The sequence below is a fragment of the Homarus americanus genome, unplaced genomic scaffold (genome assembly GCF_018991925.1).
Source record: "Homarus americanus isolate GMGI-L3 unplaced genomic scaffold, GMGI_Hamer_2.0 scaffold2558, whole genome shotgun sequence".
Taxonomy (NCBI): Eukaryota; Metazoa; Arthropoda; class Malacostraca; order Decapoda; family Nephropidae; genus Homarus; species Homarus americanus.
The window spans coordinates 1,347,472-1,373,474 of record NW_024745671.1 but is presented as its reverse complement, the minus strand read 5'-3'; the positions used below and the strand labels follow the sequence as shown (position 1 = coordinate 1,373,474).

Here is a 26,003-nt window from a genome sequence, read left to right as displayed (position 1 = left end):
ATGGAACTTGTATAGCAGTTTATGACTTTGCAAGACTTTTTCCAATCCATAAGCAACTGTCTCTAAATATTTACACTTAATAATTATTTTACAGAGCAGCAGGTAGTGCAGTGGGTGTTATGAGGGAAGGAATAAGGTGTTTCATACCTATGAGCAGCATGGAAGACTGGACAAGCTGGCATCTCGTACATGGACGCCAGGATGGCAGCACAGCGGTGCAGGTAACGGAGGGCATCAAGGCACAGGTCACCACCTACTAGTTCGTCCCAGCCAACCACTGTTTCATCACAACTTTCCTCCTCACCTTTCAAGAAACAAATACCGGGGAAGGTGTAATAACAAACTAGAAATCTCTGAAACAGGAAGTTCAGTATCCTGTAACACTTTTTATCAAAAACAATATCTATAAAAAAGAACACACAGACTGGTTGCCCTCATCATTACCTGATCCCTTGACATGCTTGAGAAGACACAAGATACAATCCAAAGCTGCATTCGCAAATACTAAAACATTGTCAGTTGCCAGGAAAGCTTCAAACACATCCCTCACAACATGCAAATGACCAACACTCTCTCTCGATGCAATAGTGCCACAGCCTGAAATGATAAAGTGAGTAATTAACTTTCAATAAAAGACAATAATTTATTCAGAATTTCATAAAGGTGTATTTTTAACTAGTTAGTCTTTGACTAGAATATTGGATGGCCTTCATGAAACCTCAGTGCTCGCCTATGTTTTCTATTCCTATTTTACCTATGACATAGAAATGGAGGTGTGATCCAGAAAAAACCCAGCTTTATTACCGAACTACCATACTGTATTGTGATAAAACATGTATAAGAACCGTCAAAGCCAGGTTGGTTCTGAGATGGTGTTCGAGTATAAAAGAAAATGTAAGTGTTTGCAGGACTAAAAAAGACTGTCCTTAACCCTTGAGCCCCAGACTTTCATCTCTATATAGTTTATTAGATGGAGGATATATATATCTAACGGACCATCGATATAATGGTCTTCTCTCTCTATACAGTCCGTTAAATAGAGGATTCACTGAATGTACTAAGTTTTACCCTTACCTATAGCAGAGTCACTGGAAAGGTCTAAACTAACAAAATTTTCACTAAAATGTAACTCACCAGTTACACTGTTGGGACCTGATGGTGTTGGTAGGATGGATGGAGGACGCACACACCTTAATGCACCAAAGAGTGGACGCCAACCTGATCGTATTTCAGGAGTGCAGCTTTCCACGAATTCACATATACTACTTACAATCTGAAAAATGTGATGAGATTAGTTGTTATTTTTTTTTATTTCCAAATCTTACTAACAAATTGCATGAACAAATATAAGTTTTAAGCTTAAAGTACACATTAAATTAATTCTTAGTAAAGGTACGACAAATAATTTAGAAATATTTTTTCGTTGATGTATAAGCACAAAATATTACAGAAATGCTACTAAAATCCAATAGCCTCATAATTATAAAGTGAACTATCATGATGCAGTGACACTTACCTGATCCTGGACATCTGAATCACAAAGCTCTAAACACAGTAAATTTTCGAAGGGCTTGAAGAGTGCTTCATTGAAGTGAAAATGTGGTAATTCTGTCTGGTTGCTCAGCAAGGCATTAACAATATCATGGATAGAACTCACAGCTTTCTTGCTCACTGATCCATCTTTATGACAAGCAGCCTGGAATATATATATTTTTTCATTATATCTGGGGTAGGATATAAGGAGAGGTGTAAGAAAGGGATAGACAGCAACAGGAAGTAGTTGAAATAACAAACGAACATTCTACACATACTGTACTTCCTAAAATCCTCAATTTGTTGCCAAGTTTAAAAAATGAGCCCTCAATCCTCTCATTAGTTATACTGCTTCCTATCAGTTAACCATGAATAATAGGTGTCAGTCTTCCTCTTTCTTACACTATCATGTACAAAACAATTCCTCTACACATTCTCCATAAACATGAGAGTTTTCTAATGTGAAAACTCTCATCCTCACCAATCCACCTATGTAGCCTGTCCATATCTTCCTCAAGTCTCCCATTTACTATTGTACCTTAACCAGGGGAGGAGCGAGGGGGCCCATGTGGTCATGGTCCCCCTTCTTTGCCTTGTACTGCAAAGAAATCCACAGATACAATCACAGAAACTTAAGTGACCAAGTCATTTACCAGTATTGCTGTATTAGTGAATTGTTGGGGAAAGACTTTTCTGTTGAAGTTTTACATACAAATAGAACTCTGCAATAGTAATTTTGATGAGGATAATTACAAGATGAAAACTTTGAGTCTGGCATAGTCACCTAATCTGTGCTTGTTAATGATATAATATATTTAACTGTGGCATCTCTAAGTAAAGGTAAGATGACTATTGTTAGCAAAGCTGGAGCGGACATTTCATACATGGTAAGTCAAGGATACGACAAAGCTGCAGTTGTGTCTGGTGACAAAAATGGTGTTCCGAAACATGTAAAAAAAAAAATATCCTACAGCCTCATACACTCGCTGTCTTTAACATCGTTTCAATCTTTGCTTGGTAAAATCCTGCAGTGTGCAAGGAATATAATCATCGGTTAGTTGTATGACTGAAATTGCATGGTTTTTAAAACAATCTCACTAAAGGTTGACAGTATATTGTACAAGACAAAATTTCCGAGTTATGTCCATCAAACTCTCATGTCCGACTAAAAGATTGTACAGAACACATTGGGTGGAGAATCAGCAAGCAGCCTAATCTTCAAAGAAGTATACCTGGCACTAATAGCATCACTAGAGGTTTTATTCACAAACAGAGATACTGCTGTAATCTGAAAGTAACTGCTTATGATAAAGCTATTAATGGCCCAGGTTTCCTGGTCAGCTTGAAAGTACTATACAGTAATGTACTGACAACAATATTAAATGTTATTAAACCATTGTTTGAAAAACTTCAGGGAACACAACAAGACCTTATAGCAGCTCTAGAAAGTGTGCAGAGTTGCAAAGGTGTGCCTCAAGCCTATCGGGAGGGTGAAATGTTTGGTGGCGTATTTGCACGAGCCTGAGACGTGTATGGAGATGCCTTCAGTCACCAGAAACATAAGGTTAACCCTCCAGTAATATCAGCGTGAGAATATTAGAACAGAGTTTTAATTTTCCCATTTCTAGACACTACATGTATATTGGCATAAGTCAAATTAGTCAATGAAAGATTTGCACTTTGACACTGCAGGAAGCTACAGTTGGGAAACCTTGTCCCCCCTAATTGTGCTGAAATGAACTTTGGTGAGCTGAAGATGGCAGCTGAATTTCTGCACTGGCAAAGTTACTGAAAGAGATGAAACCCAAGGAGAGGGATAGAAATGTAACTGAATCATTGTGCTCTAAAATACCTGAAACCATGCCTTAGGAACATTATGAACTAGCTGCATTTGAGTAGACTGGTGTTATTGTATGTCCATTGTGATCTAAAGTTAGATTATAAAGTCATTGATGATTTTTGCACGGAAACAGACACCTTAGTTTCCACTGAAGTATGAAGTCATAGTTATTAATCAGAAACTGATTCAGCAATTGTTTTTTATATTATTGTTTATTTTTCAAAATAAATTACCAATCCACATTCATTTTTTTTCCCCAAAGTACTGGGTAAACCCTATTTTTACCCTGCAATTCTTAATTTCAGAAAACAATATCAAAGTTTCACACTTCCATGTACTCTGTCTATAACTTACATCAGGCCAATGCAAGGGAGTTAATTATTAAGTACTGTACTGTACAAGTTTAATTATTTCTAAATAGAGCTAATTCTCACATTAAATATAAAAATGTAAAGATAAAAATTAAGTATTTGGCTCCTCTTATCTATTTTTCATTGTAGATCTGCAGGCAACCAATAGGTAACTTTTGTTTAACTGCTTCATAGTATGAAAGGAGCTGAAAATTTTTCTTTTTGAGGTATAGTCTCGTTCAAGATTCTTCGAACACTGCTGGAGACAGCTGGCAACTCAAGGCCGTTTGTTTACTATAGTACGTAGTATAATTTATATGAAACAACAAAGCAAACCATTAATTAAGCAACGAGGAACTAAGTAACCAATCACCGACAACCTTTCACAATCATTCATAATTTTTACTACGTATTATTGTAAACAAAAACGGCCTTGAGTTGCCAGCTGTTTCCAGCATTGTTCGAAGATTCCTGAATGAGACTGTTTAAACTTAACTATGTTACCTCCATAAAGTGAGGACCAGCAACAGCCCAGGCCCTCATGATGTGCAAAAGCGGCCGCCCAGAGTTTACAGCCCGGAGCATCACCTCGGCTAAACGATGCAGCAGCAGAATGTCCCCACCTCTTCCTCGCACTACATCTTTTCCATTTGATGCATTTGTCTAAAAAAATAAAATGGTAAATCAAATTGTAAATCTGAATTACCCATTTCCAATTAGTTAATGAAGTTTCCCCACAAAAATTAATTATTGCGCAGAGACTACTGACAACAACACTAGCCTTAATACAGGAGATAATATTTTCTGTTTTAGTAATGAAATAATCCTCCAAGACTGCAAAGCATATTGTTAACATTGCATGTAACCCCAATCAGTGTTAATGCTATATTCTTCCACCCCTATATTCTATGGTGATAGCATAAAATTTGTGTAGATCTGAGAAGGTTAAATAATAGAGAACATAACTAAAATTTATGTCCTGATACACAACACACCTTCCTGGGCCACTTGAGGAGTCCTCTCTGTGGTGTTTGCGGGGTCATACGTGAGAACAACTGTGCCTGAGAGGCTGCACAAAGTTCTGCCAAGAAGCTCACCAAAGATGACATGTTCAGCTTTGTAGAAGCATCATCAAACAATCTGTAGAACATATGTATATCAATATACAGAATTTAAATCAGTAATTAATGTCTGTCTTTCTAGGTAAAACAGAACTAGTGCTGAGCAATAAGGTGACCAGAGAAGAGATCCTCCATACACCAAATAGAGGTTGACATCTTTGGTAAGGACAAGTTTTGTCTTATCATGACATGTTTGATAAGTAGTCATGTTTTAAAATGACAACTTAAACAAATACAAGGAGTTATATCATACAACCACATCTCTGTACTCATGTACTGTACTGGATGTGAAGGATCATTAATAATGGAAAATATGTATACCTTCTGTATTAATAATTAACTTCTTTTCTTCTACCATATAAAAAATATCAACTGCAATCTTTTGAATAGCTCCCTATGGTATAACTCAGATTAATGTGAAAATAATAGAAAAATGAGAAAAATACATCCAACCTCCTAACATTTATCTACAAGCCATAAATAAGTCTTCACATCTTGTTGGTATGCAAACTAATTACTTCTAAACAAATATTGAAAAGGCCATAAAAATAAAACAAAATTACCCTGACTGGTCACAAGCAAAATCCACACCAAATCTGATAAAAACCGGTTTAACCACCTTTCAAATCAATCTATCCAAAATTGCAAGATCAGGTAAGTTGATAGGCTTCAGATTAAAACCACACACTTACACACACCCCACCCTACATGGTGAAATGGTAAAAAGTTTTCTTCATCTTACCTGTCTACAAGTTGAGTGAGAGCACATATGGCTTTGCCTGTATCTTGAGGAGAGAGGAATCCACTGTTGTTTGTGTCATTCTGACTCTCATGAATCAGCTCTTCTACACTTGTGGTTGGAGCTAAGGGTGACATTGCTACCACAAAATGATATGGATCTTCACTGTAAAACACGAATTATGATTACTTTAACTACAACACTGAAGCAACAGGCTTATATATAAACATTTAATTCATATTATACTACCAACTAGAAAAATGCAAATATATTACTACTGTGTATGCCACATTACAAAAAAAATTGTTAACTTGCTCAAAATAACTTCACATCAAATTGAACTTAACACCTTAAAAGTGCCTTTTATAAAATGATCATACGTACTTGAAAAGGTCATCAGATGATTCTATTTTTGACTTGTCAGTGGTTAGAGAAGGAGGAGCAAGTCGAGTGGGAAATGATTGATACCTGCTATTGTGGCTGAAGAATGTGTGCTCCAGCTCAGCCAGGTAGATACAGCATCTGAGACAACAAGAAAAAATTAGAATTAAAATTTGTCATGTAGTTTAAATATCTTTTATCTATACATGCCTCACATTTACTGGTAAAGGATACACGCGACACAGTTCAGTATTCCGGCAGCCACCAAACTGACTCAAAAGATGTGTGTGGCTGCTGCCTGTATGCCATGACGTCACATAAGGGGGTGGGACAGTGCGGCCGGCCAGTTACAGCTCACCGTCTGAGTACATACGTTCACTTCCCACACATACACACCCATGTTCTTCCTTTTTCTTGTTTTATATTAGATATTATTTATTTTTAAGCCACATTAGAGGACTGTAATGATGTGCACTTGGAGCATAAAATCCACAGTTTTTCCGACTTCCTTCTCAAATTTTCCTAGTGGGTTGAATATTGCTAAACCCAAAATAGACTAATCGTTAAGCAAGAAAGGGCGTAAAAAACTTTATAACGCTAAACCAAAATATTGCTAGGAGAATGATTGTTAAACGAGGGATAACTATACAGTATCTAATGTAGCTACATTTCCATTACATGTTAAATTGAGACAAATTCAAACACTGGTGAAGGTAAGGCTCTCTATGGAAACCTCTGTCTTTGATACTTACTTGAATAAGTGTGTCCAGCAATCTGGAGCATGAGAACCAAGTTCCAGACCTGACGACATCATTACATGAACAGAGAGCAAGTGGGCTGTGTGGAGGCGTTGCACCTTCTTGGATATGGCTGGAGATCTTAGGTGATGGCGCTTTGGTGTGCTAATTAGATTGCGTTCATTGTTGGGAAGACAGGCAGTTGCAAGCAGGGAAAATACCACTCCACAGCGGTTCTGTAACCCTAGAGCAATAAATTAATAATATTGGATGTAATTAAGGTGGACACATATGAAAGATTTGAAATGTCAATTTAAGTGAGATTTGAAAAAAAAAGAATTTACGACAGAGATGACAAAGTTTTTTATTTTGCCCACAAATAAATTGATGCAATGAGAAGATAATAAAAAACTTGCACCAGCTGTTGTTTTATCTACATAATATAATGAAAGAAAAACTCACCTAGAACATTAGCCAGCCTTGCTGATGACTGGAGAGCATTGAGACATTGAGCCAAGAGATCTTGTGACCTGCGAGATTCCTCCCGAGCTCCCTCAACACCTAATAGGATGCGGAGAGGACCACTGAGCCCACCACCTCCCCCACCCCTATTCAGTACTGCCCCAAGCACCCCAACCACACTTTCCCATCCACATGTAACGATACGACGACACAGCTTCATTCCTAAGAGATAAAGGTAATTTCTGTAATGAATTATTATAATGGCTTGGATAAATATCATTAATACCAACAAGCTAATGCTGAATCACAAGAAGCTCTTGTGCACTTTTTACAACAAAATGTTGGTCTTCTATAATACTGGGTTTATTTTTTATTAAAAAAAAATTTTTCCTTACAGTTTATACACTTGTAATATTGTCTCTGGAATAAGAACAAATCAGATTCTTCTTCAAGACTTTACCATAATCCACTTAATTAATTTAAGCAGGACAAATTCTCAGATCCAAATAATATTTGAGAGTTATAGCGACCTTAATGAACTGACAATTTGATAATACAGTACAAGAAAAACTGGCAAAAGACACAGAGAACAGAGAATAAGTAATGAAAAATAATACTCCCACCATAAAAATTAAGTAGAAAAGGAAAATAATAAATATATTCTTGTATGATACGTTAAGAGGGCAGAAGTTTGGTAATAGGACTACAGTACTGAATCATGACATCTGTGACACTTGACCTCTGATGCAAGGATATGGCTGCTGTATGCAGTGCATTTAGTAATGGTATGTTTGTACCAAATTAGGTAAAATTATCCTCAGAAGTTTAAAACAAATGAAAAGGGCATGAACTATAACCAGATGGATGTGCAGTCAGACAAATGGACACATGTACACATGAACTGAAATACCATTTTACAAGCACCACAGATCAAAAAATTAATGTACTGTACTGCATCAGCTATCATTCTGATGCCCCCTCAACATGAAATACCTGTACCTTAAACCTAAGGGATTGTATAGTATCTTCATTTCATCAATTACTTTTCTCAAACATAGCAGGTAACATTTGCAAAATATTTTCCAACTTAAGTTACTACCCATCCCCTTATCATAACATATATAAAACAAAAAGAAAGCATTGCTGTCTGTGTAATATACCTGCCAACAACTCAGGGGTATGTGTTATGTTTGATGCAGCTTTCTCTAGTCGACGATGATCAGACAACATCTGACTTTTCTGCTCTGTGCTTCCCAACCCATCTAAGTCTGTAAAAATATATGATTCAAAATAATATTAAATAACTGAGAGAACATTCATCTATCCACTCTACACAAATACAACTGTTCCTATAAGAAATGCATGAAGAATCCTAACAGGAAGCTTCAGTCACTATTAGGTAGACACATTTTAATCAGTACTTGTCTGTCAACTGGTAATCATTTAATAAATACAATATGTCAATGGGATCATTAAAGAGGTTACGGTTTCAGATTAATGTAAGGGAAAACTAGGAGTAACTATACGTAAGCGTGCACAGGTTGAACCTTCGTAATTTGGATTGCCATGAACCAAAAGCTCCTGTGGTCTGGACACTTCTAGGAAATAATGAATAGAAATTGTACCAGTGACGCACCAGTGATTCTGCTGGCATGAAGATGCACAACAGTACAGTAATTTCAATAGAAACTAAGGTGTGCAAATTAGTTGTTCCAAAAATTTTGTAAATAACAAATAGATTTACTGACACTTTAAGAGCCTACCAAAGGAAACTGATGTAGCTGGGTTCAGAGTTGGAGGTCTGAAAGTTGGTATTATGGGGAAAAGACACTGAGCCATATAAAGGTGGATATCTGTTGTGTACAAGAAACTAGATGGAAAGGAAGATCTGTGAGGCGATCAATGGCAAAGATTATAAAAGTAAAGGCATGATTGATTACTGGTAGGAATGACAGGTACAAAATCTTATGATAGTATTGAAAAAAAAAAAGAAAAGAAAAAAAATGTAATTGAATATTTGGTAATAAATTAAATTGAGATCAATCAAAACTGTGATATGGAAATTGAGATAAATGAAGATTACATGTATTGATAAAGTAACAATCAACTTTTAAACTATTACATAAAGCACTAATGCCATAGTTAATGAGTGAAAGGAAGATAAAACTATTACTGAGCACTATACTTAATTATGCATCTCCAAGTAATTGTTACTAATAACTTATATGTTAACTCCTAGCAGTAATGCATGTATTTCTCACCACAGTGTCTTAGGTTCAATCCTTGGCCCATTCTTCAGGTACAGTATCCCAGTTTCCAATTGTACTAACATTGGAACAGACCAACTGACAGCACAGGTAGTAAGTGGTGGGAGAAACACTACGATTCAGCTCTGCCCAGGTCCCAAGGTTGTTGAAATATACTGTACATACTACCAAATTAACTGTTTAAGTGATAACATCTGAAGTAGCAGAAAAAGTGGCTCAAATAATGATGATGAAGTTTAACACATGAAGAAATAACTAAATACTGCATCATCTGCACGAATACTGGGTGAACAGCAAACTGGAAAAAGATTGAAAATTAAATACTGTACTGTACAGTGAACCCTCACTTTACGTGGTTAATTCAACCCACGGCGGCCCGTGTAAAGTGAGAAACGCGTAAAGTGAACAACATAACATATGGGATTAATTGAAATAGAGACCGGGCCGACCCCCAAATTCCACTTTTTCAGACACAATACCTACGTTGTAGTAAAAATAACTTCTTAATTTTATGATGGTATGCACACACAATTAATAAGTAAGAGAAATATCAATAAAATTAGGTTTTATAACACTTACATTAGTAGAAAAGATGGCTGGGCACACGGGGATGGGGGGTTGGTTCTGAGGCAGAGGGCAGATTATTGGTCCTCACCTGTATCACTTGTATCACTATCCACCACAGAGGCTAGCAGGGCCTCTTTGTCAAACCCCTCAAAGTCCATATAAGTCCATATCCTCACTATCATTACCACTATCACTGACTTGGGCCGGCTGTGGTGGGTGGCGGGTGAAGAACTCGGTAATGTTTTGATGACTGGGCGACCTTGTGCGCACCCTGCTCGCGCCGCTCTCCGCATAAATGGGTACACACACCGCGGAAAGTGAGCATTCCGGTTTCGGCAGGGTACCGCGTAAATGTGGAAACGCGTAAAGCGAGGGTTGACTGTACATCATTTGTATATGCATTTCAGCAAGAAAGACAAAATGGAGGTTAAGCCACTAGCATGGAATGAAAAGCAATAAATACTGTAAAAGTGAATTAAAAATAGCTAAGAAAAAATATGAGCCATCACATGAATCTTTTGTGAGTGTTTGTGCATGAGTAGATGTATGTGTAAGTCTGCATTTTTAATAACAAATAAAATAATTAACAGTAAAATATGTTGCTGATAATCAGTATGAGTTAAATGGCCAGCAAACATAAGATAATGGATTTATTATAACTATTAATCATATGATTTTCTTTCACCCAAAAACTGGTAGATCATCATCAACATTTTGTAGCCATTTTCCACACTTGCGTGGTAAATGATGTTCATTTTCCTCTCAGTGCATTGCAATGAACCAATTTAAAGGGAATGCTGAAAATACAGACACTCCCCGGGGTACATAACACCCAGTTCACAGAAATTCGAGGATACAGAACGCCTCCCATAAGTCCCATTTAAAAAATTTTTGGGTTGTGCAAGAGTTTCTGTTATTACAGAAGGTAACTAGTACAGTGTAACAACACTATTTGAGGAGGATTATGTGTAAGGCAGCTGAGTGTATCCCCTTGAGAGATGCCATCTGTGATTCAGTACAGGGTACAGTACATGTTTACCTTATAGAAAGGACCATTTTCAGTTTACGGAAAATTTGGCATAAAGATAGGGGCCAGGAACGGAACCTTTCCATAAACTGGGGAGTGCCTGTATTCATCAAGCAACAATGGGACCAGGATGGGATATATGAATATATTGCACTAGTTCAGATCTTGTTTAAAGTTTTTCCTGGAGAACATGTATGGTATGCACCTGCCATCTACTGCTAATTTCTTTAACTATATTCCACTCAGGGCTTCACTTTATTTTCTCCTCACTTTTCCACCTCCCACACCACCATAATCACACACATATTGCAAAATTTTGAAGTTACCGTATGAATATATTATTTAATTTCCTGTTTCCATATTTGCATCTATATCAACATTTCTGATTATGAACACTTTTTCTTCCCCCAAATTATCTCATTCTGTACAAAAATAGTTTATCAGTACAGTATACCCTTGAAATTCGAGGGCTTGCGATTCACGATTTCGACGATTTGTGGTAAGCAGATAGTGGATATGGTGGCTAGCTTGCTATCCTTTTCCCGCAGCACAACAAGTCACCCCACGCAGCATCTCGTGTTGTACTCTCAAAACTTTAGTGTTTTTGTGTGATATGGACCCTAAAGGACTGCCTCGCGTCAGTACTAGTGAGGCTAGTGCAGTGAAATGTAAAAGTCAGAAGTCAGTGATGACCCTGACAAAGAAAGTGGAATTATTAGATAAATTAAAAGAGGGGATGAGTGCTGTAGTGGCCTATTCATGCCATTCCTTGCAACCTAACCCCCACGAATAACAAGGGTTTACTGTACTGTATTAGAGAAACCATTTTATGTTCTTAACATTTCAATGTCTAGGTGAGAGAATCCTTTATAATGTTTCCATTTGAACTTTACATTTAAAATTAAGATATTAAAGAATAGAATATACCATAATTCTACAGTAGAGTACAGGTATAATTGCACCTTAATATTTTCTAACATAAACAGCAGGTTTAAGTGAAAATGGATAAACCCAAAACAAATTCCTATAAAATAAAAAAGATAAACCATTGGTTTTAGTAACCTTTTTAACTGCTATCTCATTCTTTCCTTTAAATTTTAACATTTGAGCAATTTATGTACTGGAGGTACTTGCAGAAAGGGGGGTAGACTTACAATAACCCTTCTTGTGTGTGTAAAAAATGAGTGTCATGCCATAACCATAAAACACAGAAGCACAATAATAAACCTCAAAGAGAGATGTACAAGCAATAAAAAAAAAAGAAGTATCACAAATAAGCCAAAAACACAGAAGCAAGAATAATCCTAAAACAAAGTATCACAAGGATGGACCATATAAGAAGCAGTCAATATGTACTATGATACTGTACTTTATAACAGCCGGGTCAATATATACACACTATGCCTGGAGAAGATTCCATCAAAAAGCCATCCATTTCGTACATATATAATGGAGGAAAAAATTACATCATTCAAGCTAAACAAGAAAACCCAAGGCTCAGGGACAAATTACACATCATAAAAATTAAAAACAATTTATTTCAGTTGTTTACCAAATAAAAAATTTATACTGGTTTCAAGCACCCATCAGATTTGGGAATATACAGTACAGTATAGTAGTTTATTCTAGAATGAAAAATAGCATTAACTTAAATTACTCCAATTTTCTCAGTTCAGTTAATTTTGTACAGTAATCTCTCATTAAGTCAAAAAGAGATTTATTTCAATGCCTATAACTATGGGTGATGGTATCCACTCTGAAGTTAAAGGTCAATGGGTTGACCCTCACTTTAGTAAAGTATATTTATTTGTAATTTGTTCATGCCTCATATTGTCCACTTCCTTACTTCACATCAACATCTTAACAAATCCACCCTAAACACATTTGCTCCACTGTTACACAACCAAGTTTTACTAACATCAAGCAGAATGAACTGTGCCACTAATATACCCCACCTTTCTATACTTAGCACCCAACATGTATAACCTAATGCTGGCTTCGGAGATTCACTTATTATCAACCAAAGTCTATGGTTTGAATACCATGGTGCTTCAACAATGGTAGCTAGAACTATACAGTAAACCTTCCCATTTTAACCATGGCCCTCAAAAAAGGGGTCTTGGAGATATCAGCCAACACTTAGGATTGAAAGCTTGAGTCATGTCCCCCCACTAGCCATGCATCCCAGAAACCAAACTTGGCTTATGGTAGTTGGAAACCATCATTAAGGCTAAGCACCCAACCGACATCAGCTATGTGTTCTCCTCACTCAATACAGCTTATTATATCTTAATTTAACACCAATATTGATATCCTTTCGTTCTTCTTGTGATGTGGCACCCTTGGATGTAGATAAGCGCTTGCCTGTCATAATAAGGAACAAAGTTACAAAACACCACATGGAACATGAGAAAAATTATCACTCACTCTGGCAATGGTTACTGGATGCTACTATGTGACACTGTGCGCTCATCCTGCCTCACGCCACGAGTGTCATACCTCGCTGGCAACAATTGCTCAACTACACTGCTGGCCCGCACAGATTGTTTACCGTGCAATTCAAACCATATAAATAAACAAAATATGTCCACATAAATTTAAAAAAATGGTATAAATACAATGCCAGTGTTATTAAAAAATGTGTAAATTAAATCTATGTAATTCGAACGACAGCTGTACTTCTCTCTCTCAAACAAAGGGAGCGGATATAATAAGACAGAATGGTGAGATATAAATGTAAAAAGTTACAGAAGAAACCTAAGACAAAGAGCAGATATACTCGTACACACTTCCTCATATCCCCAACTTGCATACTGTACATACTGTATAATGTAAATCTCGAGCCACTGCAATTATTCACAATATTTTCTATCAATAATTTTTTTAGGAATGTGTTGGCTATCACCATATTTGGGTAGGCACTCATGTTGACTCGCCCATTAATAAAAAAAATTCTTCAAGCCACTATAGTTTAACAAGAGATTATTGTACATAGATATTTGAATATGCAACACATCATATAAATAATTTTGAGAGGATGCATCAAGAGAAGAATTGTACTAAGCAGAAACCCATCACCATTACAAACTTAAGGCCTATGTTATATTACCAAAGTCATGCTTAAGGAGCCATCGCATGCCATATTCCAGATCTGATGGAAAATAAATACAGTAATACCTTAGTATTAAACACAAGATGGCAAAAAACGTTTTTAATGCAATAAGCAAAGGGTAAGCAATACTAGCATGTTAATAAGTCACTGTTCTAAGGAATGATATGTCATTTACTCTTAAGGTCCAGTCACTCTATACTTCTGTTTACATTTTCATCTAAAGGTTTTGGCTGACCAAGTCTTGTCTCAACTTGACACTGGGTGTGGGAATGAGAAGAAATACTTGTATTACTCTTCAGAACTCTTTTTTGTTTTTAAACATGTTTTCTATCATGACCTACAAGCATGTTTACTGAGACAGCAGGTCCCCTTAGAAGAAAAGAAATGATACTTTACTTCCCAGCAGATTGCCTCATCTACCTGTACTTACAACTCAGGTCACAGAAACCAAGAAAAGATGGTCAGAGAATCCCTCTTAACTATACCAATCCTCCTTAAAGAAAATTATATTAAATTGTCCAGTATATGGTGTTAAGGGACTTTCAAAATTATTTTACTAGAGAAAATAATGTGGTCTTGAAGGAAGAGCATGGAAGAATGTACAGGTATACATAAAAGTGGTGCATCTCACCAGAAGAATCTGAGGAAGTATTTATGCAAGTGGGATGACTACAACAACCGAAAGACTAATAATGTTACATATTCTAATGCAAAAATCTAAAATCTGTCAAGCTTTATTACCTGTTAACAAATTGATGAGAGCACAGTTATGAGGTGAGTGAGGTGTATAGCCAGCCCTCTGAAGAAAACTGTCTTTTCTAACCTGGCGATAAACTTCACCGAGCCATGCAGATGAGAGATAGACCAAGACACCACTCCCGTGCACCAGATCTACGAACTGCTCCTGCGGTGTTCACTGGTTAGTATCACTAGTACTAAGCAAAGTAGCACAGCAATGTTAGTTCACTTAATAATCTAAGGGCTTTCATATTATTCAATTAGTCTTTAATATTTCCTCTATTGAAAACAGCAATGTAAATATGAAAGAAAGCCAATTTACCTACAGGGAAATCTATCTGAAGTAAGTGCGGTCACTAAAATTTGTTAGTCACGCAAAACCTCTTGTAAATTGAGATAAATGATCAGCCTTCTCATTTAGTTTTAAAATAAAGGGGTACAAATGGCACAAATTTATTGGTTGGAATTATAGGAGATTGGGAAATGTCTTCCTTTTAATATGTAGAAATTCTTTCACTGCCAGCCACAAACTCTGTGAATATGAAATATTTCTTTAAATAACTGGTTATATACACCAGTCACTTTTGTAGAAGGCAATTTAACAATCAATCACTTGAAAATGTTGTACAATTATCCCATGATTTATGAAGGATTGATTTACAAAAGGTTATCTGGAACAGAACTCATATGTAAATTGGGGTATTCTGTACCTGTATAATATAAAATATGCAAAGAGAATTCCCTGTTAGTACTGTACCAGCCGCTTCATAAACATAATGGGCATAAAATGTTCACTAAACATATGCAGGTAATGAAAATATGAAGAGACCTACCGTGATACAACGGACACAAATCTTGGCGGGTGTAAACAACAAAGATGGTAGCGGACTATCTTTGGTTCTTTTTCACTAATGTTATAGTGCATCCTTCTTTCCTCACACAGCCAAGCTGTGGAATGTTCTGCATTCTTCTGTGTTTCCATAGTCATATAATCTGTCTCACTTCAAAAAGCTGGTTTTCCGCGCATCTTCTATCTTAAATTTCTTTTTACTCTTATTCTTTCGCCCCCCAGGCCCATTGTGGGTTGTTCGACCTGTGCCCGGGTAGACTATTCCAGTATAAAAAAAAAATAAATAAATAAATAAATAAAAAAAAAAAAGCAGGGGAGATTGGGAGTGAGGGATCTCAGCTGTCTCCTGTGTGTAGTGAAACAACTGACAAATGTTGTCCAGCAGCCAAATGGCATCTCAATATATTTTTTTTTTACTTATTGGTATTAATTTTAATTTATCCCTCACATTTACTGGAAAATATTATTTTATGTTATTCCTCATAGGAGCTGTGAATTGGTGGAATTCAGTTTCTGAGTTGTTACAGTAACACTGTTCATAGCATCAGCTGTTGTGGTGGTGATCATGGCCAAGACATGGTGTGAATCTAGTATCTTGCTACAAATTACGTCTAGGATTATACCTAGTACAGTATTTCTTAGAAGGTAGGGTCAAATTATACAAAAGATACGTATATGAAAAATTCAGGAGTTTTTACCCAAATATCAGAGGTCGAACTATATATATGAGATCAGTTTATGCATGAGTATATATGGTATATCTGGTACAGTAAAATATGAAAATACAAGGAGAAGCAGCTTTTAAATATTCCTACTGAAGAAATCTTCACTCATTCCACACAAACACATATCTATTTCTTTATCCAAATAAGAGGCAAATAATTCACACATAAAAGCTAAGCATTATTAATATTCATCACAACTTTTGTGTGGGTTAAATGAAACTGATGATTATAACACCATCTATCAAGTTGCAGCAATGTTATCCATGCAGAAAAAATGGTTCATGGTAAAGTATTTCTGAAAAGAAAAAGAGAAAAAAAGGACAGAGAGAGATGTACATTTGATCATTTTCAAATGAGTTTTCTGGAATTGACGAAGTGTAGAGCTAAGAGGTAAATGGTAAAAAATAATATTATAATCAGGACATCCTGAGTGTGCTCCACTAACCTGTGTCATGGGTAGTGGTAAATTTGGGTCACAGTAATGTCCCCCTCGGATGAGTTGCAGGTTGAGTGACAGGACAGAATATGTGGCCAAGTATATTCCATCTGCATTAATTATCACCTGGTGGCTTTCATCTTGGTTAGTGGAAGTAAACACTCCTGTAATATTAATACTAAATGAGAGAAAAGATACATATGTAAGCATACAACAGGCAGGATAGCTTCTCTTATGGGGTTTCCTTATACTGTATACATCCTACACGTGGAAAATGTGTTTAGGATTACTCAAGATATGAAGTTATTTACTCCATTACTGGTAACAAATTCATTTGCAATCTTTTAAATTAACTTAACTATTTTCCTTGAACAGGAAAAATCTAATACAGTGACCCCTCGTTTAACGAACGCCTCGGTTCACGAAATTTCGGTTAACGAACTGCCTTCCATTAGGATCTTCAATTCGGTTAACGAACAAAAATTCGGTTAACGAATTTCTTACGAACCGACCTCAACATGTTTTCGCTTGTACTGACCGGGCAACCAGCTTTAGTATCAGTCCGCCAATACATTAATCGGTTCTAGGGCTTAAATTCCTTACTATTTTAGTAAATATCAAGAAGTTTATACTATTCAATAATTTTAAAAGTTTAATATTCAATTTTTTTAGTCACTTTAACAATTATTGAACATAATTGAAGGTAAAGTGACTAGTTTAATGCGCGGCATCTAGCCTCTTAACACAGCAAACAGGCGTTAGTCTCTCTCTGTTTTCACTGGAGGTAACATCTTGCTTGAGACTCTCTTCAACTAAACGCTTTTTTTCTCTGTTTCCAAGCAAATTATTGGTCATTTTGAAATTTATTTTACATATTGACAATATATAGCGCAGTGCAGTGTTATTTTAAAGAAAATATTCTTTATTTACAGCTAGCTTAACTTTGAAAAACACGTGTTGACATTGTTTGAATCCAGCATGGGGCCTAAGAGATCAAGAAAATCTATTTCAATCCAAACCAAGCAGGAAATCATAAAAAAACATGAACAAGGCATTAAATCAAATGTGCTTAGCAAAGAATATGGCATGTCGGCATCAACTGTGTCGACAATTCTTGCACAGAAAGACAAATTTAAAGAAGTGAAAGTGAGAGACAAATCTACAAGTGTGTTTAAAAGTAGATCCCTAATCGTAGAAACTGAGAGGTTACTTATCATCAGGATTAGGGAAAAACAGATGAAAGGTGATTCAGTTTCTGGTGATTTCATTTGTGAAAGAGCCAGGGAGATTTATGAACATCTAAAGGCAGATCAACCTGGTTCTTCAGGCACAGAATTTGAAGATTTTTGGGCCAGCAAAGGCTGGTTCGAAAAATTTAAGAAAAGAAGTGACATTTTAAGTGTTGTTAGGCATGGTGAAGCTGCTAGTGCTGATAAAGAAGGGGCAGCAAAGTTTTTAGTTGAATTTAAAAAACTGATGGAAGAAGAATATTATCTTCCACAGCAAGTGTTCAATGTGGACGAAACTGGGCTGTTCTGGAAAAAGATGCCCAAAAGAACATTCATCACCAAAGATGAAGCCTCTTTACCTGGGCATAAACCCATGAAAGACCGTCTCACTCTATTGCTTGGTGCCAATGCTTCAGGGGATTTCCGACTGAAGCCTATGCTTGTCTACCACTCTGAAAACCCCAGGGTGTTCAAGCAACAGAAAGTGGTAAGAACAAAACTTGGAGTTTATTGGAAGTCCAACCGTAAGGCATGGGTGACAAGACAGCTCTTTAATGAATGGGCTGTTGATGTGTTTTGCCCTTCTGTCAAGAGCTACCTAACCACCAATAAACTCCCTTTAAAGGCTCTTCTCCTCATGGATAATGCTCCTGGTCATGACCCTGACCTTGCCAGCAATTTGGAGTATCAATTTGACTTTGTGAAAGTGTTGTTTTTGCCTCCAAACACTACATCAATCATACAGCCAATGGACCAGAATGTGATCAGCAACTTCAAGAAGTTGTACATGAAGAAAATGTTTAGGAGGTGTCATCAGGCAACTTCCAATGATCCTGAACTAACACTAAAACAGTTCTGGAAGACACAATTCAACATCCTGGAGGCTGTAAAATTGATTGTGTCATCATGGCAAGAAGTCTCCACTAGATCCCTCAATTCTTCATGGAAAGCACTGTGGCCATCAGTAGTCCATGACTTTGAGGGATTTGAGGAAGAAACAGAGTTGGACAAGGAGATTGTGTCCATTGGTCAGTCATTGGGCCTTGAAGCGGAGGAGGAGGATGTGGAAGAGCTTGTGATGTCTCATGAGGAGGAACTTACTCCTGATGACTTGAAGCAACTGGATGAGATGTTACAGGTAGAGGCTGACAGTGGTGAGGAGGAAATTGAAAGTGATGACCATATGTCAGCTAAACAGTTGAAAGATGTGATTTACTACTGGGAGAAGTTCAGGGAACTGGCTTCAAAGCACCCAGAAGTGGAAAAAACTGAACTAACTTTGTGTCATGTTGAGGACTCAGTGGTCTCCTTCTTTAAACATAAGTTAATGGTGAGGAGGACAGGTGCCCCACAGACCACAATTGACACTTTCTTCAGTAAAAGGCAGAGGGAACAAGATGCTATCCCTCAGCCTTCCACTTCAAGAAGGAGAGAGGATGTTCATGGTGGAGAATCTGTCAGTCCAGAGGTTCCTGACATTTTCATGGAAGGTGACTCACCTTCCAAGAAGCAGTAAAATGCTTCTCCACCACCTCCACTTCCTTTTCTTCTCCCTTCTCCTCCTCCACCTCCCACTTCAAATGCACATCATCATCATCATCCAGGAGCCTTCTACATACACACCTCAAAGTAAGTGAACTTTTCTACCATTTTTGTTGAATTTAGGAAATTTTTGGTGAGCTGGAACCAATTACCCAAAAACCCATTGAAACAATGGTTTCGGTTAACGAACTTTTCGGTTAACGAACGACCTTCTGGAACGGATTGAGTTCGTTAACCGAGGGGTCACTGTACAGTGGAGTTGTGATGACTGGTAGGTTAGGTAGCAGAAGACATCATGAATTATCAAATTGCAAACTACAATTTAATTAATCTAAATGGAAACAATTACTGTACTGTATTTAGGTTCCAGAGGCCAAGAAATATGCATAAACTGTTTTAATAAACACTAAATATCGTACATAATACATAAAAAATACAGTAACAGATATATTGTACAAAAATTAGGACTATAATAAATAAACAGCTCTTTCCCTTCTCATAATTATCTTTTGGGTAACACCAACATTAAGAGAGGTAGGTGCCGGGGCTGGCCGTCTGGTCATCTACGTAAACCGAGCATCAGGGATTTAATATGACACAATAGCTAATCTTGGGTTGAGGTGGGATTTATTTTTTCAGGAAAATTTATTATTATACAATAGTATTTTATTAACCCGACACCAAATAAACATAAAAGTATTATGAGAATTATGGTGAAATTGCATACTCATACTCGGACCTTCGGCTTAGAAAACAGTGCACTAATGTTCGAAATAAGGCAAACAGAGTAGTATTAGATTTTATATCTGGAAATGGAAGTAATAAGAGTGCAGAGGTCTTATTGCAACTATATTTTGCGCTAGCCAGGCCGCACCTCGATCATGCTGTTCAGTTCTGGTGCCCTTATTAAAGAATGGATATCAATTCACTGGAGTCGGTGCAGCGAAGAATGACGAAAATGATTCCAGGCCTTGGAAAACCTTCCATATCAAGATAGATTAAAGAAACTAAACTTGCATTCCCTAGAAAGATGAAGAGTGCGGGGAGATATGATAGAAGTATTTAAGTGGGTGAAAGGAATCAATAAAGGGGATATAGATAAAGTTCTTATAATATCCGAGCAGGATAAGACTCGTAGCAACTGATTTAAGTTGGATAAGTTTAGGTTAAGGAGGGAGATAGAAGAAACTGGTTCACAAATAGGGTGGTAGACGAGTGGAACAATTTTAGCAACTTTGTAGTAAGTTTTAGGATGCTGGAAGTTTTAAAAGGAGGCTAGATAGATTCATGGATGATAGAGAGTGGCTGTAACTCTCGACAGGAGCTGCCATGCACAGCCCAACCGGCCTATTGCAGACTCCTTATTTTCTTGTGCTGTCATCATAAAGGGGTTGTCAAATGTTCAGTCTAGCTAGTCACCCACCCACCCTCCTACCTCTCCAACACAGAATTCACTTCCCACTCTTCATTTGTCTTGTTTCGTAGTTTTTTATTATATTTTCTTTATTTCTAAGTTACATTAGAGAACTGAAATGATATTTCCACAACTTTTATGGTTTCTTATGAAAATAAACATGTGGCAGCCAGCACTCAGATGTGAATTATGAATATTTGAATGTGAAATTTAAAAAAAAAAGATAGCACAGAGGTACCTGCAAACTTAGGAATGTGAATTTGTATTTCGCCAATTATCGTGACTCCACTGTAACAATAATACAAAATAAACCTAGGTAAAGTTTAAAATCAAAGAAAATAGGCATGAAGAAGTTTATGGCATGTCAAGTAAAGTTAGAAATGAATTTGCAAAATTAGTTGCAATTCTAGTTCTTGGATAACATAGTGCATGGATTAACAAAACACAATAATTGCATGAAACTGTGAAGTTGATTTCAAGGTGAAGACACAACTTAAAAAAACAAAACAATGTTTTTCCATTAAATATACAAACAATCTAATAAATATCAACCTACTACCTTTCCTCCACTCACATGTACCTGGGTTAGTTTAAGGGATATAGATACCTTAAGAATTGTGATGCACAGTACCGCTGTACTGCATTTACCTGATTACATAGGTTTCCTTTTAAGTTAGCTAAGTTCACTGCAAATGCTAAAGAAAGCACAAGTTACAACATTAGGCAATAAAATCTGAGAAACTACACAAAAATAAAACGACTGAAACCACTTAAAGAAACCATACCTTTACAGTATTAAGCAATGAAAACTACAAAAGAAATTAAGCAAAATTTTCAAAAGTGAAAACTGTCCATTCACTATACCTTCACAATATTTTGAGGAGAATTCAAGAATGGCTTGATCAACTTCAATTGTGCTACGAATGGCCAGCAGAGATGGTAAAAGTGCACACAGTGTACATGTGAAGTGTTGTGCATTTTCACATTCCCTTTCAGCTTCTTCATCCATGACCTAAAACACATAAACCATCCTAACAAAATCTCAAAATGCCTGAACACTTTTGAATACCTTCTTAAGCTTATTAGTAAGGCTAGTTCTTGCTTAGGTCAACAAAATCTGTTATACCTTTCACTAATTAGCACTATATTTAAGCGGTGAGTAATTCACATGAGAAAAGTAATTAAAATATTTTAGATGCCATTTGGACAAGTAATTATACAGACTTCAATTGTGGACAATAAAAGATTCTTAATCAGCGTGTTCAGGAGTACATATATTGCGGCTTTGAACAAAATCGGTGAGATCAACATTATGGCCTAAATGGTAAGCCCTTAAGAGGATTTTAGGCTGAAAACACTTTTTATCTCAGAATTGAAATTTAATATGTTTAACTACTTAAGTACATCCAGAATAACACAAACATAAAAAAGTGACCTTGAAAAAACATAGGTGGCAAGTAATTAGCATTAGAAAAGTACAGTGAACCTTTGAAGATTCAGACCTGGTAAATCCGGATTTCTGAAGATTCGGACAAAATTTTGAGGTTCCGGGAGTTAAGAAGCCTCCCTAATTAGCATTCCCAAAACAGAGCAAAGATCATCTTATGCCTGTGTAATGAAGATGTCAGCACGGGGGACACAGGCGCCCGAGGCAGGAAACATAAACAGAGTTGTCAATTGTTGTTTGTGGGAATATTACTTCATTCACTCTAGCAGTGTTACAATGTTTCTTATTACGTTATCATAGGTAAATGCATGGTTTATATAATTTGTTTGTCATTGTGCCCGTCACAGTTTTCAAATTAGAATACAAAATATGTATTTCTCCCATACATATTTCGATCATACACCTGGCAAAGGGAGAGTGAGTGACCACTAGTTAGTGTTGTAACTCTCCTCGCTCCCTGCCATATTTCACTGGATTTACTGATATAATAGTGCTTAATAGTGATTAATCATGGCCTTGTAGCCAGGTTAGACTTGTCACTGTAACAACCAGGCTACTGGACCAAGCTGTGAGGTGTTACAGTTGTTTTTCAACTTGTATTTTTGGGTATACTGTACATAACTTTCTTCATTTATTTCTACTAGGTTACAGGCACACACCACCCTACATACATATTGTGAAAAAAAGTGAAAGAAATTATTGTCCTAAGGGTAAACAAGTAACGGGAAGAGAGCGCAAAGTGTAGGGGGTGGGGAGCGTTGCGAGACAATGGGTGTCCCAGCTGGTAGGCGTTACTGTGGTGAATGCAAATGGCGACTGTTAATCTTTCATTTGGCTTTAATTTATTGATTTGGCAATACAATATTTTTTTTAAACTTATTTAATAGTATGATTTTTATTTATTCCTCACATTTCCTGGTACTGTATACTGTATATTATTTAAAACACAATGGCGACAGGAGGAAGATACACAAAATTTTTTTTTCCTAAATACTGTACTCCTTGCTACAACAGGGGGTGCTTCTTATATGCTGTATTTTTGGTGTTTTTTATATCATTATTTTTCGATTTTATACATTTAGTCTGGATCTTTGAGGGTTCACTGTAATTGAAATTTTTGAGATGCTTTAAGAGGACTTTGTAATTAAATACAGTAATACCTTTTTATTCTAGACTTACATGACGCAAATTAGTAGTGGACTGCAAAGTTTCATTTAACCGGTGGAGCCTGAAAGCTGCTTGTTCCTCGCGCTGCTGTTCTGCTTCCTCAGTTGGCTCAAACTGTTGACAAAAGAGGCAAACTTTATTTAAACTGTATACCTATCTTTTTATACATATGTATATATCTAACTATCCTGTTTGCTATTCATCAATCTAGTTATAAATATGTCTGTCTATCTATCTACTTAAACTTCCATCTATAAATTTCACTCACAAAATGAGGAAAATTTTGACTGTTGGACTATTATCAAACTTTTGGCTTAGACGTTGAAAGAAAGAATTATTCTTGATAAAATAAATTATTTCATGCTGATGAAGCTTCATTAGGAGCACAGTTCCTGAGCAAGAAAGTGAGATGATTCACCTGCTCCTCTCCTGGGTCATCATCCTCATCTTCTGGTCCTTCTGTATCTCCTGATGCATCTGACTCTGCTCCTGCCTCCCCACAAAGGTCATTTTCTTTCTTCCTTCCATGTTTTGTCTTGATAAATTGTTGGAGTTGATCATCTGACTTTGCATCTTGAGGCTGCCCATCTGAGTGTGTATCTTCAGGGTCCTCATTTGACTGTAGATCTATTGGATAAAAAAATATTTAAAAAAAGTATCGCTCTCAGTAATAGTTCTTTTCTATTTGTTTTCCACAACAGTAATTGCCTAATCTGAGTTATAGCCATATGTAATATATATCTCAGTTAGCAAAACTATCACCGAGACAAAAAAGACAGTTGGAAATCGCTTGTTCCCTGAAAAGAATAAGGTTAAATTTTGACAATTCCTTGGGATAGCTACCTAACCAATAATCTCTTCAAAATCCACTTTTACACCAAAATGTAAATCCACCTTTACCAGTACAGTAAGTCTAAATAAAGATGCTGAGCAGAAACCAAATCTAACATGGCTAGATGGACGGAGAACAACAACACTATATGCCCACAAACCTACATTCATCTTCATCATCATCATTACCACTTTATGACTAATTTCCAAGCTTGTGTGGATTAAGAATATTAAATAAAATTTTCAATTAAAATACAACAATGAGTAAAAGCTAAAATATCAAAACAATTTTCATAATATACACACAATTTCACAGTCATGGGTTGCATTAGGCTTACCCACGCAACCAACTCCAAAGTTTGTTTTACTGGAGATAAGACACCCGGCGAGGCATAACTGGGACATGCACTTTTCATTAGTGTATGTTAGCCAGCCTTCAGGGGGGGTGGGCAGTGAAACAGTGTTGTACTGTTCATCACTTCACACCCAAAAACCTCATTTTAAGTGGTATCCCCTGGACCATGGCATAGTTAAGACGTCGTCTCCATCCTCTCCCTCCTGAAAGGGGGCAGGACACCACACCACACAGAGTCCTCTACCGCCACTCCGTCCTGTGAACCGTCATCGATACGAGACTAAGCGTGTTAACCTAGGTTGTTATCCCCGTGGAAATATCACGTGTGGATGCCTGGTTGCAACAAGAGCAATCCAGGCTGGCCTATCAAACCTACAGTAAATGGTTAATTAATTCATGCTTACAGAGTTCTCCTGCACGACACCCGTCTACTGTGACCGTGATCGACACGAGACTAAGTGTGTTAACCTAGGTTTGTTATCCCCGTGGAAATATCACGTGTGGAAGCCTGGTTGCGACAAAAGCAATCCAGGCTGGTCTATTGCACCTAAGTGGTTAATTCAAGTCACGCTTACCAGTTCTCCTTGCTGCGACAACCGTCTACAGTGACTGTCAGTGACACGAGACTATGTGTGGTAACCCAAGAGTACTTTTTGTTGTTATGGCCCGTGGAAAGAAGTTCTTGTGCGGAAGCCTGGTTGCAACAAAGGCAATCCAGTCTGACAATAAATGTATCACTTGAAGAATTAAGGCTCTGTGAAGTCATACCCATAGCAGAGTAATCACATGTGTCCCCAAGTTGAAAATTCTCTTTTAGAAGATTAATTTTATTACAGCGTGAACGTGAGTGAATCATATATCCATGCAAATTGTAAATCATTGCATGGAAGCTTGACAAATAAATGTAAGTGCAATTATCTGCCCGTATTTGTGATCCTATCTTATTATTACTAAAGGTAATGACTGATTGGTTATGACAAAGTATAACCAATAACTGAGATAGATGTTGGAAATTAATGGAATTCATTAAATCATCATTTATCAAGTATAAATCATGGAATGTCGAGTGGTGGAGTGAACTTCTACGTAGATACGCCATAATTTCCTGTAAGTAATCAGTGTGAAGGTATCGA

At 36.8% G+C, this 26,003-nt stretch overlaps 1 protein-coding gene across 2 annotated transcripts in view; it reads right to left on the bottom strand.

The window, feature by feature from the left end:
* Window positions 1–26,003, bottom strand: part of LOC121878737 (brefeldin A-inhibited guanine nucleotide-exchange protein 3-like) — a 57,065-nt gene that overhangs the window by 16,741 nt on the left and 14,321 nt on the right. The window contains exons 13-28 of one of the 2 annotated variants that reach the window (XM_042385093.1): window positions 24,103–24,311; window positions 23,697–23,798; window positions 21,935–22,082; window positions 16,895–17,049; window positions 14,878–15,040; window positions 8,324–8,431; window positions 7,164–7,385; window positions 6,717–6,945; window positions 5,968–6,105; window positions 5,587–5,748; window positions 4,719–4,863; window positions 4,228–4,386; window positions 1,517–1,696; window positions 1,135–1,273; window positions 445–597; window positions 148–304 (exon numbers count right to left, since the gene is read on the bottom strand). In XM_042385093.1, the coding sequence (XP_042241027.1) occupies window positions 148–304; window positions 445–597; window positions 1,135–1,273; window positions 1,517–1,696; window positions 4,228–4,386; window positions 4,719–4,863; window positions 5,587–5,748; window positions 5,968–6,105; window positions 6,717–6,945; window positions 7,164–7,385; window positions 8,324–8,431; window positions 14,878–15,040; window positions 16,895–17,049; window positions 21,935–22,082; window positions 23,697–23,798; window positions 24,103–24,311 (2,569 nt within the window). The remainder of the gene's footprint in view (window positions 1–147; window positions 305–444; window positions 598–1,134; window positions 1,274–1,516; window positions 1,697–4,227; window positions 4,387–4,718; window positions 4,864–5,586; window positions 5,749–5,967; window positions 6,106–6,716; window positions 6,946–7,163; window positions 7,386–8,323; window positions 8,432–14,877; window positions 15,041–16,894; window positions 17,050–21,934; window positions 22,083–23,696; window positions 23,799–24,102; window positions 24,312–26,003) is intronic. The other variant, XM_042385094.1, reaches the window with a different exon arrangement.